This window comes from Colias croceus, chromosome 28 (assembly GCF_905220415.1).
Source record: "Colias croceus chromosome 28, ilColCroc2.1".
Classification (NCBI taxonomy): Eukaryota; Metazoa; Arthropoda; class Insecta; order Lepidoptera; family Pieridae; genus Colias; species Colias croceus.
In genome coordinates, this window is record NC_059564.1 from 1,776,802 (window position 1) to 1,793,656 (window position 16,855).

General features: G+C 32.5%; 2 protein-coding genes across 2 annotated transcripts; one reads left to right on the top strand and one right to left on the bottom strand.

Moving 5' to 3' along the window:
* The first annotated feature begins 2,628 nt into the window (after positions 1 to 2,628).
* Positions 2,629 to 3,877, top strand: LOC123704225 (chorion class CA protein ERA.2-like). Its single transcript, XM_045652540.1, has 2 exons — positions 2,629 to 2,680; positions 3,384 to 3,877. The coding sequence occupies exons 1-2, from the start codon at positions 2,630 to 2,632 to the stop codon at positions 3,849 to 3,851; spliced, it is 519 nt and encodes a 172-aa protein (XP_045508496.1). The 5' UTR covers position 2,629; the 3' UTR covers positions 3,852 to 3,877.
* A 593-nt stretch (positions 3,878 to 4,470) lies between these two features.
* LOC123704199 (NK1 transcription factor-related protein 1-like) lies at positions 4,471 to 12,571 on the bottom strand. The gene is made up of 3 exons (XM_045652511.1): positions 12,117 to 12,571; positions 6,023 to 6,168; positions 4,471 to 4,988 (listed from the first exon to the last, which is right to left on the bottom strand). Exons 1-3 carry the CDS (start codon positions 12,388 to 12,390, stop codon positions 4,527 to 4,529), a joined length of 882 nt encoding a protein of 293 aa, XP_045508467.1. The 5' UTR covers positions 12,391 to 12,571; the 3' UTR covers positions 4,471 to 4,526.
* Between the last annotated feature and the right edge of the window lie 4,284 nt (positions 12,572 to 16,855).

Genomic DNA, 16,855 nt, shown 5'->3' on the forward strand with positions numbered 1-16,855 from the left:
TCTATCTCTGCGTAGAGAAGCGTCATACTTATGCGTGTTATAACGCATCTATCATAGAGAGTTCTCTGATGAACTGTTTGGATTGCTGTCTGCTGCTAAATTCCACCACCATACAGCACACACGCTTAAATTTCATCCACACCATCTTGACAACAGTTTATAAGAAGCTCTTTGCCTCGTGCTACAATTTGGAATCAATTTATCCATATCGATGGACTGATCAGATTAAGGCTGCTGGCAGATTCAGATAGGCGATTCACTTCACGAGTGTAGCAGAATGCCAGGAAACAGAGAGATATGGCGGAACATCGTGAAGCGGGTAACATCTACCCCCCAAACCTCATGTTGACCATGTTCGCTCTGTCTAGAGTAATACGACGAAGAAGGAGAGGTCCCAAAATGGTGGCATTATGTGTGGCAGTACTTTTTTTAGTTATATTACTCAGCCCTGACGAAAATAACCACTATTGTTTTTTCTTAACGGTCACAACTCGTATTTAACGATGCATTTATCCAATTTTTGCCTAGAAAATGGAAATTAAAATATTCTAAGTATGCAAAATAATTAATAAATATAATTTTTTTATAAATACATCCCAGATTCATTGTATTCCAATCATCATTTTCAAGATTCTATTGATACATATAAGTCTTCTCCAAGTGTAAATAACTGGAAAAACAACATTAGGTACAGTCCATAAATGGGTGTTTATAACTGGATGTTGTCCAAAACTGGGTGTCCATCATTAGAATTTAACTGTCCAACACTGGTGCAAAAAAGTGTTTTTTTAATTTATAAATAACTTCATTTTGTATGCATTGTAATCTTTTTTCTAACATTGGTTACGTTAAACTAACATTGAACTAAAGGTATAACTAAACAATATCCAATAAAGTTAAAAAACCTATGAGAAAATTGCAAAAAAGTTATTTTTTTTCCTTAATCTGTACAAGACTGGTGCCGTTACGTTATTTAGTACTATTTAAATAAATTAAAGTTTATTAATGTAAGTATATTGCTCTAATATACATAATTAGGTGTATTTTACTTACGGTTAGTGTTGCCCAAATTCAGTCTTGGTCTTGCAGTCTTGGTCTTGGTCTTGCGTTTTTGCAAGACCAAGACCAAGAACAAGACCGCGTATTTTTAGCAAGACCAAGACCAAGACTGACCGTGCAAGACTTGAGCAAGAACAAGACTTAGCCTGCAAGACTCTTGCGTCTTGCAGCTAGGACTTTGATTTTCGAATTTCTTATCAAATCTTCAGTTATTTATTAATCTGCTTGATCTTTACCATGGCTATGTTAATTCAAGCTCACAATGTTCCAATTGAAATACGTTTTTCTAAGATTTAAAGTAAACTTTTTGCAAGACTTGCAAGACTCTTGCTGCAAGACCAAGACCAAGACCAAGACTGGGAGCGCAAGACCAAGACCAAGACCAAGACCAGGTGTATTGGCGCAAGACCAAGACCAAGACCAAGACCAGGTGTATTGGCGCAAGACCAAGACCAAGACTGGCTAAGTCTCGTCTTGTTCTTGCATTTGGGCAACACTACTTACGGTGCATTTAGACCAAACGAACGTAGAGCTAGAGCAAGAGCATTTTTTCGTGATCTTTTAGTGTAAACGAAAACTCGTATTCAGTGTTGTTCAGTATTAGAACATTGCATAGAATATTTTCGAACGTACTAAGACCAACGAAAGAATGCTCTTCAACTGTTTACACTAAAATAAGTTGTAAAATATCCGCATAGAGCAAAATTAATAACATCTGTGTCTAACGTCTTTGTATGTTTGTATGATCTACTAAATAAAACTATAATATTATCATAGACAATTAGCTAATACACAAGTATTCTATTCAAAAACTATATCATTGATTTCGTAAAATATTTAATACAATTGTTAGAATTGAAACTAATCGAGAGTTTTGAAATGCGTTAGCGCCATGTTTTTTCTTTTTTTAATGTGGTTCTGTATATATTTTGCTATCTATGTACAACTTTACCTTTATGTAATGTGATGGCGATGTAATCCAATAATTTCAATTTTCATGAGGGAAGTTTGTACCACACATTTATGTTACAAACGTTTTGAAACATTTTTTCAAGTTTTGTATACTGTTCTAAAAATGAAATTCAAACTTATTGAGAAGATATATTTTTTTAGGGCCGATTTTTCAATCCTTGGTTAAAATTTATCCGTCCAATAAAGTATTACACGAACATTTTAAAATGTCACCTGTAAACTGTCAAATACGGACAATTACAATACATTTTTGAAATGGTAGTTTAATACGTTATTCGATGAATAAGTTTTAACCAACGATTGAAAAATCAGCCCTTAATTAGAAACAAACAGATTTTTTTATCTAGTAATGGTATCTTTTATTTGTAAATCAAGCTGTCTTTCGTGTTTATTCTAGGTTTATTGACTTATATTTTTACCTCTATAATTTAGGTCAATAAAAACCAATTTATTAAAAAAAATAAAAGTACCATGTCCATGTACAAATCTTATTAGGCCAATTTCATTTGTCCTATTTATTTCACTACATAACCCCAATGCGTGTTTTAATGACATATAAAAGCATCATAGAACAATTAACAAACTATTATTTGCAAACATGTCTTCTAAATCGTTCATAGTTCTATGCATCCAAGCTTTCTTGGTCCAGGTAAGCTTTTTATTTGAAAAAAATACCAAAAATATGCTATTTTCGTAAATACTTTTTTAATTAACGATAGCCGCAAATAATCATTAAGATGGCGGTCATCGATGGACATTTACAAAAAAAAAAGATGAACGCTCCAAATTTGAATTAAGAAAAAAAAGTTCCCAACTTTTTTTATTTTGAAACAACATTGCCGGCCAGGATAGTTGTTATAAATAGTATTTGTGTAATTAATTATCTGTTATTCTTGAACTTTGGATTTGCTACGAGTTTCACATTGGTACCTAAATGATACACGATCATAGTTTTAGCCAATTTTCGTTACGCATCATGTAGGAGCATGGCATAATTTATTGGAACAAACCAATTTAGTGTCTTGATGATGATTATTATAGATGGTCTATGAATAGATTAATTTTCTTTGATGCAAATATCTTATTGCAAAGAAAATTTCATGAAGAAAGGTTATGATTAATATCATTGAATTGATAAGATAGATAAGTGAATACTTTATTCCTTTGTGGGTAAAATATTAACCAGTAATAAACGTAGACAAAACGACAGAATACAATCGCTCAAATTCGTTGAAATTATGCAAATTGTTACAATATCTACAAGTAAGATTTGTTACAATCTTATAGATATTGTAACAATTTGTTCATTATAGCATCTTGCCTATTTTACTTAACCACTAAACCATTTTCAGAATGCTCTAAGCACGATCATCGGACCAGCAGTCTACGGCAACGGTTTCGGCCTTGGCAACTGTGCAGGTGCAGGCCTTACAGCTGCAGCAGCAGAAATAGCTGGTTGGTATGGATACAACTCCCCCGCTCAATATCCTTTGGAACGTGAAATAGTTGAATATGCTTATCCATTGGATTACTACCCCAGAGCAAGAGAATTTGTTGGACCATATGGACCTATTATCGAAGCTCCGATTGGTCCTTTTTCTGGTTTTGGACCGTACGGTTATGGTCCGTATGAAGCGATAGGAGCGTACGGCGGTGAAGGCATCGGTGACGTCAGCGTGTTCGGAGAGATGCCAGTAGCTGGTACCACTCTGGTCAACGGTCAAGTGCCTATCCTCGGTGCTGTGCGCTTCGCGGGAGATCTGCCAGCTGGTGGTGTCGTCACCATCGCTGGTAGCTGCGGCTGTGGATGTGCTTATTGATTTATTAAATATATGGTTTAAATGTTTGTTTGTGTTTAATTTACCATCCATTTGTTGAGGAATAAACCTCTATTTTAAGGGTATCAAATATTTTATGAATTATGATACAAATTCTAAAATCAATGTCGCTATAAGAAGGTACTTTTCCTAGTAATCATATTATTACATCTGATTAAAATTAAACTCAAGAATTTATTTATTATAATCAAAACTCTATTTAGAAGTGTATTTGAATCGTTAATCATAATTCATTATAATCACCACCGATTTTGAAAGAAGTTTTTAAGGAACTTCTATGGATTAACATATGTTTTGAATCTACTAAATCTTAAATGATTTAAAGTTTATTGTAAAAGCTATACCTTGTTTATAGAAAAGCCGGAAAATCGGCATTATAATTTTTTTGTAGTCACAGCTATCCAATCACATTTTTTCGCTAGTAATATTCTGATATTGAGGTGATGGTGTTACTGTTTTGTAGTAAAATATTATATATTTTTTACTGTGATTGTATAGAGTGGACACGTCAAGCCATTTTAGATAGCAATTTTACAAAATAAAAAGTTTTAGGTTATTAAATAAAACAAGTTATTTCTCTTATAAATTATATTGCGACAAATATTGTAAATTATATTACAAAATAACATCTTTGGTATTTCTATTACCTATGTCTACTTAAATACTAAAGTTCTCTTCCAGTCTTCTCAAGTGATCAACATTAGACTCTTGTGGAGTAGTTAATATACCATTTTTGTACATATCCAAACTCCTTTGCGCCAAATTGTTGTAAACATTCGGTATTGGCACGAGTCGATTTTGCGCGGGAATTTTGACAGGTGACAGCCGCTCCATGTTTAAAAACCGTTCATTCGGGGGAATTAAAAAAGAATCGGGTTTTGGCGCGTTCCTAAACAGATTCCTGTCTATTAGTTGCCCTTGATGGTTGATATTGGCATTTAACGATTTCCATTGTGGAAGTCGATTGGGATAGTTGAATATCCACAGCCTGTCACCAACGAACATTGGCCTAGGTGTGACAATACCCAAGCTATTGTAATACTGTTGAGCGAATAATTCAACGTCGTTTGTGTATTTTCGTTTCCATTTCGTTCGACGGTTTTGAAACCATATTTTTATCTGCAATTTCAAAATCAAGTTAGAGTGTGACATTTTTGCACGAATACGCAAATATGTCGTTGTCATAATGTTATGTATTATGTTTCAATTATTGAACAATAGAAGATTATCGGTTATTACAGAGAATACATTTTTATTATTAGTTAAAATAATTGATCAGATTTTATAAAGAAAATCTTTTAAATTTGAATATAGGTTTTGTATGTGTACATTTAGGTACGAAAAATGCCTATGTTGTGTTTTCGTAAATTACCTAAAACAATTAATAATTATTATACTAATTTTGATGACATAGGTACGTACTACGTAGATAAATGAATATGATTATACACCGCAAATAATTTGTCTCGAATAAGCGAGATTGCGCACGTAGAGTTAAATATACAGAATTCAATTGGCAGTATTACCTATATGCATTTAAAACAACTATTTCATTTTTTTTTATATTTCTATGAGTATTAAATGCTTATCAAGCAAAACAGTGTATCATATTAGTTATAACTATAAATAAAAACACTCTTGCTAGAGCTTCAAGGTTTAATCAATAGACTACCATATGAGCCTTATTCTATCAGAAAGAAATTGAGACAATGTTAAATATATTATCTGGCTCTGTGGACGTATACCTATCTATACATACATACATAATATAATAAAATCGTAGGAAAGTCAAAACTGTACATTGAGTATTTTTTTTAAAGAATACTCAATGTACACTTGGGGCGTGATCTACAATAAATACCGAAGCCAAAAATACAGTGCATAGAATTTTTGTCTATTTGTCTGTATGTCCGGGCTAATCTCAAAAAATACTGCATGGATTTACTTCAAATTTGGTACAGGGTTAGCTTGAGACCTGAGGAAGAACATAGGATAAACCCTCGGGAACGGGAACTATTCGGGTTTTTCGTTGACTACGCGGGCGAAGCCGCGGGCGTAAAGCTAGTATTTAAATAAATGTACGATTTTATGTATTTCTTAGTTCCAACTACCAAATACACATTTTACCTATATTAATGATTACTATAACAAACCTGTGTTTCAGTAAGTCTCAATTGCCTAGCCAATCGTCCTCTCGCAGCCACAGAGAGATATCTATTCTTCTCAAACTCAGCCTCTAAACTCTTGATCTGTTGAGCGCTGAACGCCGTTCTAGCGCGCTTGCCTCGAGAGCAGGAACCTGGGAAAGGGCAATATAATCACTACATAGTATAAAACAAAGTCGCTTTCTCTGTCCCTATGTCCCTTTGTATCTTTAAAACTACGCAACGGATTTTGATGCGGTTTTTTTAATAGATAGAGTGATTCAAGAGGAAGGTTTTAGTATATAATTTATTAGGTTTAAGACAAAGCGGGCGAAGCCGCGGGCGGTAAGCTAGAAAGAATATATTTATAACAAATAATATATTCTTATACCTTTTACATAATAATTAAAACTGAGATAATTAATTTATAGTAGTTAGGATAGTGATTTTATTAAGATATATATTTTAAACAGTATTTTCAAAGTCATCATAATTATAAAAATAAAAAATAGCTTCGACATAAAATTAATAAAAGTACATAATAAACTGCAGTTATTTACGAACTGACTTATTGAGCTCTACCACCGGCTCCACTATAATGAGCGCAAAGCAAAGCGTTAATACTAGTATAGTATTATAATGTTTCTGGCAAAAGTAATGTAGGTAACCATTGAGAAAAATATTGAATTGTGCCTGAAATTAGCTATTTAAAGTTAAATTTGTTGGAAAACATTTACGTAGTATTTCTCTTTCTGAATCCATACTAATATTATAAATGCGAAAGTAACTCTGTCTGTCTATCTGTTACTCAATCACGCCTTAACTACTTATTTATTTATTTATTTATTTATTATAAACTACTGAACCAATTTGCATGAATTTTGGCATACCTAGAGATATTTTAATACCCGAGAAAAGACATAGGCTACTTTTTACCCCGGGACATAAGATAGGTATTAACCCGGAAATGCCACGGGAACGGGAACTATGCGGGTTTTTCTTTGACTGCGCGGGCGATGCCGCGGGCGGAAAGCTAGTACAATATATGTACAAGCAATTACCTAATTATTCATACGTTATCGATAACATTTTTAAAACGTTTCGCGGAAATGCTTAACAATAATATTGTAACCAAAACGGACACAAACATCGTCACCTGACAGCCATCCTCAATAAACACGCTCATCTCTAAATAATTAGTGGCAATTTATCAACGTGTCAGTCGACGCCATCTTGAATTGTTTCCCGCGCTAATGAGCGCGGCAAAATAAACGTCAAATTGTTTTAGGTTAAGCGTGCGTTTTAAGATAATTATCGTATTTCCTATTTATATAAACATACTTATAAATATAACGTGATATACTTCTTATAAATTATAATTACAGTCTGTAATATCTATCAAACATGTGTTTGTTTTGACATACATTTTACGATTAATTATGATATTATGCTCCCACAAAAAAATGCATTTAGATATATATATTGTATCTATGGTTTAATTATACAGGGTGTCTCAAAAGAAAGTTTAAATGAGTGCTGTGAACGCAATGGACTGCATATGGACGATATTATTTTTTAGAAATAAATTCCCATATTATGCACTTTAATAATTAATAAACATTTTTTCAATACACCGCTTACTTTTTTTTTATTCATCCACAAAATATAAACTTTCCTTTGAGACACCCTGTATAATATTTTTCACATTATCACCCTAAAGATTTTAAATACCAAACCACCCAAACCATCAAGTCATCTAATTTATTTAAAATCATTGCATTTCTATTCAAAGTTTATGGCATCAACAATGAATTAAAATTTTCACATACTTAATCAGCGACCAGCATCATTAATTAAGATGTAGTACCAAAAATAAGAACAAGCATTTAAACGCATTCCTACATGACTTACAAGATACTAGAACTGCACACAATACATCACATCTGTTCCAATATTGTAACCAGTTAATTAATTAGTGGTTTAAAATTAACCCATCCGCTTGAGAAATAAAACATGGCTGGTAGGTGCATGTTTAAGCGATACACGCGTAAAACAATTAATGTCAATACATCGTCACATGTCACCGGACTCTATTTCGCGCCAAAAAATCAACACAGATAAACAAAATTTTTAACAGTCTGTGACACCGTCAACTAAGAGCGACTTTCGCCTGTGCATTTAGAAAAAAAATAAAGACGTCAACAATATTTTGACAGACGAGATCGCGTTCAGAAACTCCTCATCCGCTTTTTAAATATATTTACAGCTTTTTAATGAGCTCCGACCACTTACTAAATTTCGAATCCGAGACAGTTTCGTTTCATCTTTATTTTTTAACGGTGAATAATTACCGGGGAGAGAGATATAACTAACAAGAGTCGGGAGGCGAAGATATTTATCTTTTCGAAACAAATTTAGAAAATGAGACATCAGCGTGTGTATGTGTGTGTAATGAAACCAATTGAGTCGGCTAATTTGAAGCAAGCTTGTATCGGACATTTGACTGCTGCATAGACGATAAATAAATTAGCAAGCTGTTATTTTTCAGTAAACGTTCATTTGCAGGCCGTTACTAAAATTTATTGGTTTTATAACCGTTATGATAGTAATTTTAAATAATTTATCTGTTTGAAAATGTTCTAACGTCTTTATAATGAAGAGAATTATTATTTTATTTTTGTTTCGTCATGGATAAACCTAACAGTTTTTATTTTTTTTCCTCCATTTATATATTTAAAAACTATAATTTAAAAAAGATACAGAACCTTAAATCCAACAACATGGACTGGATTAATAAAAAAATTATACAGGGTTATTTGTAAAACACCGGCAACCTCGCAGGACAAGATAGCTAACATCATAAGTAACAACATTTGTTCTACGACTTTTGGCATAACGCAATAAATTATTTTTAAATGATTTTATAAGCTTTTATTGTACTCTCCTAACATTTGTAAGTCTATGTTCTATTCATTATCGAAAGGACGACGCGACGCCCCCTTTCCCCTCCCGTTCGCTTCTTGTTTACGTAATGTTTGGAATGCGCGTAGAGTTTATAATATTCAAACGGAAAATTAAGTGAATATTTATTTTTGTATGAAAATAAAATCTAACAAATTATCAAAAGTCGTAGAACAAATGTTATTACTTATGATGTTGGCTATCTTGTCCTGCGAGGTTGCCGGTGTTTTACAAGTAACCCTGTATATTACTTTATAAAACACTATTAGTCTTGCGACTTTGTTTTATACTATGTAGTTATTCCTAAGTGACAAAGGCCACATAAAATAACATAAAATTAATAAATAATAATCGGGAATAATAAAACGATTAAAATGTTTATAAACTTAAAAATTCTCGGAAACAATTTGTCTAATTGGCGCCAAAAACGAAAATAATCACGGCGGAACAAAAGCATAGCGTAAACGTCAATGAGCCAGAAAGGCGCGAAATGGTGACATTTTAACTTTTTTAGTGACAATGATATATTGGGCTTAGGATTTCAGACTCATGTTTCGAAGTTTGTAAAACTCAAATAAAAAATACTGTAAGATGATTAGTAATCTCGAATGGCTTTTAAAAAGACATGGTGAATGTTTTGTCGTGTTAATATTTTATTACAATGTAAAAAATACTGTAAAATTTGAGCTTGATCATTTTGAAACGGATATGACTTTAGGTTATGTTTTTCATCTTTTGCTTTTTATCACGTACCTACTCTTATATATTTTTTTTTAAATACTTAACTTTATTATTACCTTCAAAAGTTTGAAGAAGGTAATAATAAAGTTAAAAAAAGATCTACAAAAAAAGATAACGACGTTTCTATTGAGGGAGATACCACAACAGATACCTACTCTGGCACTATAATATTCAATATAAATCGAATATAAATCTACTGAAAAATATACCTACAGTGTAATTGAGAACCTCTTTGGTTTTTGGGATCGTCGGGATGCTAAAAATAATTGTTATTTTTATTTACATACAAATGCACGAAAGTCAGGAAACGAAACGAACATCATACTTGATGTTTAAATCCAATACAGTTTTCAGCGCAGTTCGCACAGATGCGTAAATTGCGATGAATAAAAATGTAGAGGTGACCTTATAATGTATTGACTTTATAGAAGAAAAATTCTGCGTGAAATACCAAGCTATATATTATTATGATTATGATCATGGAGGTTTTAACAATATAGAACCACGCACATCGCTTTAGTACCTACGTACCTATTGAGTTGGGATATTTGTATGCTTTTTATCCAAAACTTTTACATTGTTTCCAAGATATATTTTTACTGCGGGCTATAGTCAATATAATTGAAATACTTTATTACATGCAGTTTATATTTTTTCTGGGTAAGTGAAGTCCCATGTCCCCTAGTGGGGCTTGCCCCTTAGGGCAGATGAATTATATTCATCTGTTTCACTGATCGAATTTCTTTAGAGACAAGAAGGTGATCAGCCTTCTGTGTCCTGCCAGACCGAGACATTTTTTTTCTTCGTCTCCACTGGGAATCGAACCCCTCGGTTCTACGCTCACGCGTCAACCACTGTACCAAGGATGCGGAGGCGGATTTTCTGGGTAAAGAACTATAAATTATATTTCACAAAATATCGAAGCGCAAAGATCTGTTTACAAATAACATCAATTTTAACACAAATCATATCCAGAAAGAAGAAGCGTTTCCGACAACAAAAAATCACTACTAAGCAAGAAGATAGAAAGGAATTTTTAGTGTTTTATATTATCTGCTGGGATAAATTCAAAACAGTCTCAAACATTTTGCCTAGAATTCATATGAATTCCGCAAACGTGTGCTTGTCGCGATATTTTCGAGAACAATTTTTTTACCTGAAATCCGTAGATAGCAAAGGGCAACTCATGTTGCACTTTACAGCTGTATTTTTATTCGATAGCAATTTCTATTTTTTTTGTGTCTTTTTATCTGGACAGATAATTGTACGAAATTCAAACATTTATTTATTTAATTAGTCTTCTTCAAGAACCACATTTGAATCGTCATAACATCATAATCATCATCATAACAAAATAATAGTTTTATTAATTTACCACCGATTCGGAAAGCAGATTCTACGGAGGAGAACTGGGAAGTAACTCCGTAGCTTATCCGTAGCTTATCTTTAGCAGAATGGCTACACCTAACATCTGCCTAATAGTAGAATAGCTCTTAAATAAAATATAGGTACAAGAACACAAAAGGATTAAGTATGAAATTTTTTTGATTTGTATGATTTGAGTTGATTAGAGCTGTTTTTCCCGCTTTATTTTCAAGATTTTTATTTTCCATTACTAGTGGTGAATGACGGTGATGTAATTGACAATAGTTAACAATAGTGTTTTTGTCAATTAATGGACTATCCAACATATTTTATTTTAAACAGCGCTTACTTGAAGCCAGTAATACTTGTAGTTATAAAAAAAAATTGATAGTTTAGACAGGCCTATTCAACACCGTTGATTATAGAATAAATGAACTTCTAAATTCACATCTACTTAATTTGCGTTGACTTCCTAAAAATAACACAAGACTGGCGAAAGAATAAACGAAAAACTTTTTTCGAAAAACGAATTTTGTAAAAATAGGTTCAGTATTTTTGGATCTTGCTATACAAATTTTTTCACAAACTTAAAAACCACTTGATCTCTTTGTTGAGATAAAAGTGAGTTTGATATAATATTGTTATCCAATGTTACATAAATTAACGGATAATATCTAAGTAAATACATTTTTTGAAGAAAAAAAATCCTATCCTTTAAAAACTAGTTTATGCCTTATTCAAACGTAGGTAGGTTTTAATTATCATTACCTAATGGTATTTTTAAAATGTATTTGGGTAATTAAGACACAATTGCTTTTAATATTTTAGGCATTGATTACTCTTAATTTACTTTATAAAATTATATTATACTAGTCGTCCGCCCCGGCTTCTCCCGTGGTACATACTTTCTCAGATATCAAAATATCTCCATACCAAATTTTATGAAAATTGGTTCAGTAGTTTAGGCGTGATTGAGTAAAAGACAGACAGAATTACTTTCGCATTTATAATATTAGTATGGATATTGGATAAGTACCTGATTGTTGATAATCTGCCTTCACATCACCAATTTCTCTATCATCACCGACTGACGTTTCTACATCCAGTTGCTCTGACCCACTGCTAGCTTTATCATCATCATCATCAGAGTCCACATTAACCTGGTTAAAAGCACTAAAACAATCTAAAGATGTCGAACTTTCTGGTCTATTAAACTTATCAGCCAATAAGTTATCTATTGAAAACGGTAGTTTCGTTTCTGCGTTTTTAACTTCAATTTTATCTTCTTCTATTGATTCTATTTTATCCATTGCAATCTCTGTCACTTTAACTTATTCACAATCTTCTTTATCAACGTTCGTTTTTAATTCTTCTTCCCGATTCACTTCACAAACACAACTGATCTCAAGTCCATGAGTTACTCCTCACTGATTTACAACAAAATCAGAAGAGGCAATAATTTTAACTAATTTGAAACCTAACGACGCGTTTTTGTCACATCGCTATACTGAAACGACTCTGTTTGAAATGTTAACTCGCTACTTTTTAAATTCTTTAACATTCAAATTGAATTCTAACATCTGTGCTATAGGGTTCAAATTAAATTGAACGCTGGCCATCTGGCAACGATTCCGTGTAAAATTAAGATGGAAAGCTTCAGCTAATGGGCGTCTTTCTGGGTGACAATATCGTATGCTACATTTAGCATACCATCAATACAATTTGAACGGTATACCGTTTGAGTAGAGTTGATTCTTCCTTGTGGATTTTTAAAAGATGCAAATAGCTTCTAAATCGCAGTACCAAAGATATAATTAGGTGGAAGCCAATGGGATGGGTGGGCGTGGCAATGCGCCGGAGTTGGATTTATTTAAAGATTGAGTTATGAGGTAGTTCATTAATTGCGATAATTATTTAGTTAGTTAGTTTAATTGGACGCGTCGTGGTTTAGAATCGGTTAAGTTTGATTGAGTGATGGAATAATTAAGGCGAACTAGTGTGTTCCTGTGGGTATGTTTCAGTTTGATTTTTCAGGAAATTAAGTCTAAAGTATTATTATCGATCGTTTAAATTGGATTTTGTCTTCATCACGTCACTTTGGTATAGGTAAGCTAAGCTTCTTAGGAAATGTCGCCATTCTAGAGTTTTAAATGAATATTTATGGCAATAGTCTGAAATAGAGCATAACCACAGACTAATAACAATATACTACGTATGCATAACGAATTTCATAGAGACATTATCGAGGACCTTATAGACGGATGGAGACGAAAAATTATTATTTCTATGAAACATAAGGCTTTCAAATTCCCCTATAAACAAAATTACTTAAAAATCATTTTTCTTTGCTATGAAGGGAAAACATTTTACCTATAAATAAATGTTTCTGTTCATTTTGTACCCAATATTTAGATAAGACAGTTTCTATATTCATCTCTTGGCTAGGTATATCTATTAAGTGCTCTTAAATGGGATTTGTATTCAGTCACACGTCGCTTACAGAAGATAATGCTACAATGTGTCGACTCAAAATATTTAATCTTATAATGCTTGGCATTAAATTGTTTTTGGAATGTAAGTGTAATCTTAATAATTATCATTTAGGTACGATTATGATAAATATAAATTTCGTACTTATTTTATGAAAACGTGTTTAAGCATAAAGTTTAAAAATCTATACTAATATTATAAATGCGAAAGTAACTCTGTCTGTTCAATCACGCCTAAACTACTGAACCAATTTGCATGAAATTTGGTATGGAGATATTTTGATACCCGAGAAAGGACATAGGCTACCTTTTATTGCGAAATAAGTACCACGGGCGAAGCCGGGGCGGACCACTAGTAAAGAATAAATTGGTAAGCGCGTATAATATCTAAACATTAGAATGCTCCAAAGTTCGTACCACATCAGCAAAACAAATACAAAATGCACGCTTCAACAAAATATGGGTGAAATCAAAGAAATGTTACAAAAACATTCTAGAAAAAACGTTAGCGCCGGCGCGTTCTTAATTATGACAAAATATGTCGGTTATTTGAAAGGGCAACACCGTTTTTTTATCTGTTAATTTATGACGTTGGCGGGAAACGTGATTTAGGTGCATTTTAATTATGTCATCTTTGATAATATCTTTCTGTTTATGAATTTAGTATCCTATTAAAATATAGTACCTATACTAGCTTTCCACCCGCGGCATCGCCCGCGCAGTCAAAGAAAAACCCGCATAGTTCCCGTTCCCGTGGGATTTCCGGAATAAAACCTATCCTATGTCCCGGGGTAAAAAGTAGCCTATGTCCTTTCACGTTTATCAAAATATCTCTAGGTATAGGTACCAAATTTCATGCAAATTGGTTCAGTAGTTTAGGCGTGATTGAGTAACAGACAGACAGACAGAGTTATCTACTTTCGCATTTATAATATTAGTATAGATTAAAATATATTTAATATTTTTGTGTAATTACCTAAATTTTAAGATAATTATTATTCTAATTTAATTCCATAGTTTGAAGACTACACATGAGAGGAATGAATCTTGGAAAAGGAGACAGACAACATTGCCTCGCAAAAAATCTATGATGACCATAGAGGATAGAGTTTTACACTTGATAAAATATAAAGCGCGAAAAATTATATCGACAGTAACTGAGCTAAACATTTTGTTTTAATATTTTATAGGTAGGTAATTACTATCGTTAAGTATTATTAAATTACACCTTGAGAATAATTATTTATTTAATTTTAATCCATAATAATAAATTATTTTAGCTCCTTGGTTGAACAGTTATAATTTATCTCAAAGGCACGTACGTAACATTTTGATATGATTCATAGGTACTGATAAAAAGCAACATATAGAAAACTTACAAATTTTATACTGAAATATAGATTTATATCCTTTTTATCTAGTATTTCGTTGTGTTGGATTTTACGTGATTATACACTAGTTGTGCCCCGCGGTTTTACCCACACGGTCCGCTACTGTTAGTTTTAGCGTGATGATTTAGTTTGATCCTATAGCCTTCCTCGATAAATGGGCTACTTAACACCAGTAGTTCCAGAGATTAGCAAGATTAAAGAAACAAACAAACTTCAGCTTTATAATATTAGTATAGATTTCGTCGAAACGTTGGGATAATTATATTAAAATGTATAAATCGCGTTTAAAATCCGCTAAAGTATGTAATTTATAAATGCCTTTTATCTATCTTATATTATAAAAGATTACGATCTAAAGTTTACAAGTTTGTAAGATGAAATCTCTGTAAATACTGAAATTATTTTGAAAATTCTCAACTATGCGAATAGTAGGTAACATTAATAATGTCACGGAATATTTATTTTTTCTATAACACACAGTAAATATTAAAATGCTATAATAAAAATATTTGACAAGTCTTGCCGTCGCATTTCCGCATGTTTTCTAACGGCATTTAACAATTAAGGCCAATTATCCAAAAACGTTTTGCTGACGACATTTATGTTTTTGTTCAAGTTCAAGGTTCAGTGAAGAGACTATAAAGTTATATTGAGGTACAAACGAGCTATTTTTTTTGTAAAATAGTAAAAGTAATCGTTTTTCGTGATTGTTTTAATTTCTTACTAGCGGTCCGCCCCGGCTTCGCCCGTGGTACATATTTCGGAATATGCCTATGTTCTTTCTCAGGGTCTAAAGATTGTCTGTGCCAAATTTCATCAAAATCGAAAGCGAAACAGACAGACAGACAGACAGAGTTACTTTCGCATTTATAATATTAATTAGTAGGGATATATTTAAATAAGATCAGTTAATCAGTTCTCTACAAAGATGTTATACACTGGATAAAATATATTATTATACCTATATAACTGTAAAAATTATCGTAGGTTAATGACCATATAATAATATTATTATTTAACATAGATGAAGAGCTACGACCTTATTCGAACTTTCTCAATATTTTATAGCAACAATCCATCATTTTCATAGATTTTATGACGTAAATATCGCAGCACTTCTTCATTATATTTCAACGTGACAAAATAATTTATATTTGTACCTACTACTCCACTCCAAAATAGGTACCTACAAAAATCATTCATTTTACTGTAAAATCGTCACAAACGCCCGTCGATAATCAGCCTAAAATAGTGTCGGCATGGTATCTATAATTTACACATGTAGGGGACGAACTATTTAGTTTTTCTGTTAATTAGGGATCTCTTAATTGTATTGACACATTCTGTTTCACATAACTTGTTATAAATGACATTTCTTCTCTGACTCCATCCGTGGTAATTTACGGATTTCTTTAGTTTTGAGATTTTGTAAGCATTTAGTCAAATTGGTCAAGTGCGAGATACATTCATTCATGGTTCTGTTTACCTATTTTAAACGAGATACAGTAAATGGATTCGTTTTACCCGGGTGCTATGGGCTGCTAATTTATACTACAACTAGATTTCCGCCCGCGGCTTCGCCCGCGTTTGCAAAGGAAAACCCGCATAGTTCCCGTTCCCGTGGGATTTCCGGGATAAAAACTATCCTATGTGTTAATCCAAGTTACCATCTATATGTGTGCTAAATTTCATTGTAATCGGTTCAGTAGTTTTTACGTGAAAGAGTAACAAACATCCATACATCCATACAAACTTTCGCATTTATAATATTAGTAGCCTGGAAGAAATCGCTTTTAAGCGATAAGGTCACCTTTTGTACTTTACCTCGAATCTGTACAACTATATATTATATACTGTAATGTTAAATGGTGTGGTACAATAAATGGTTAAATAAA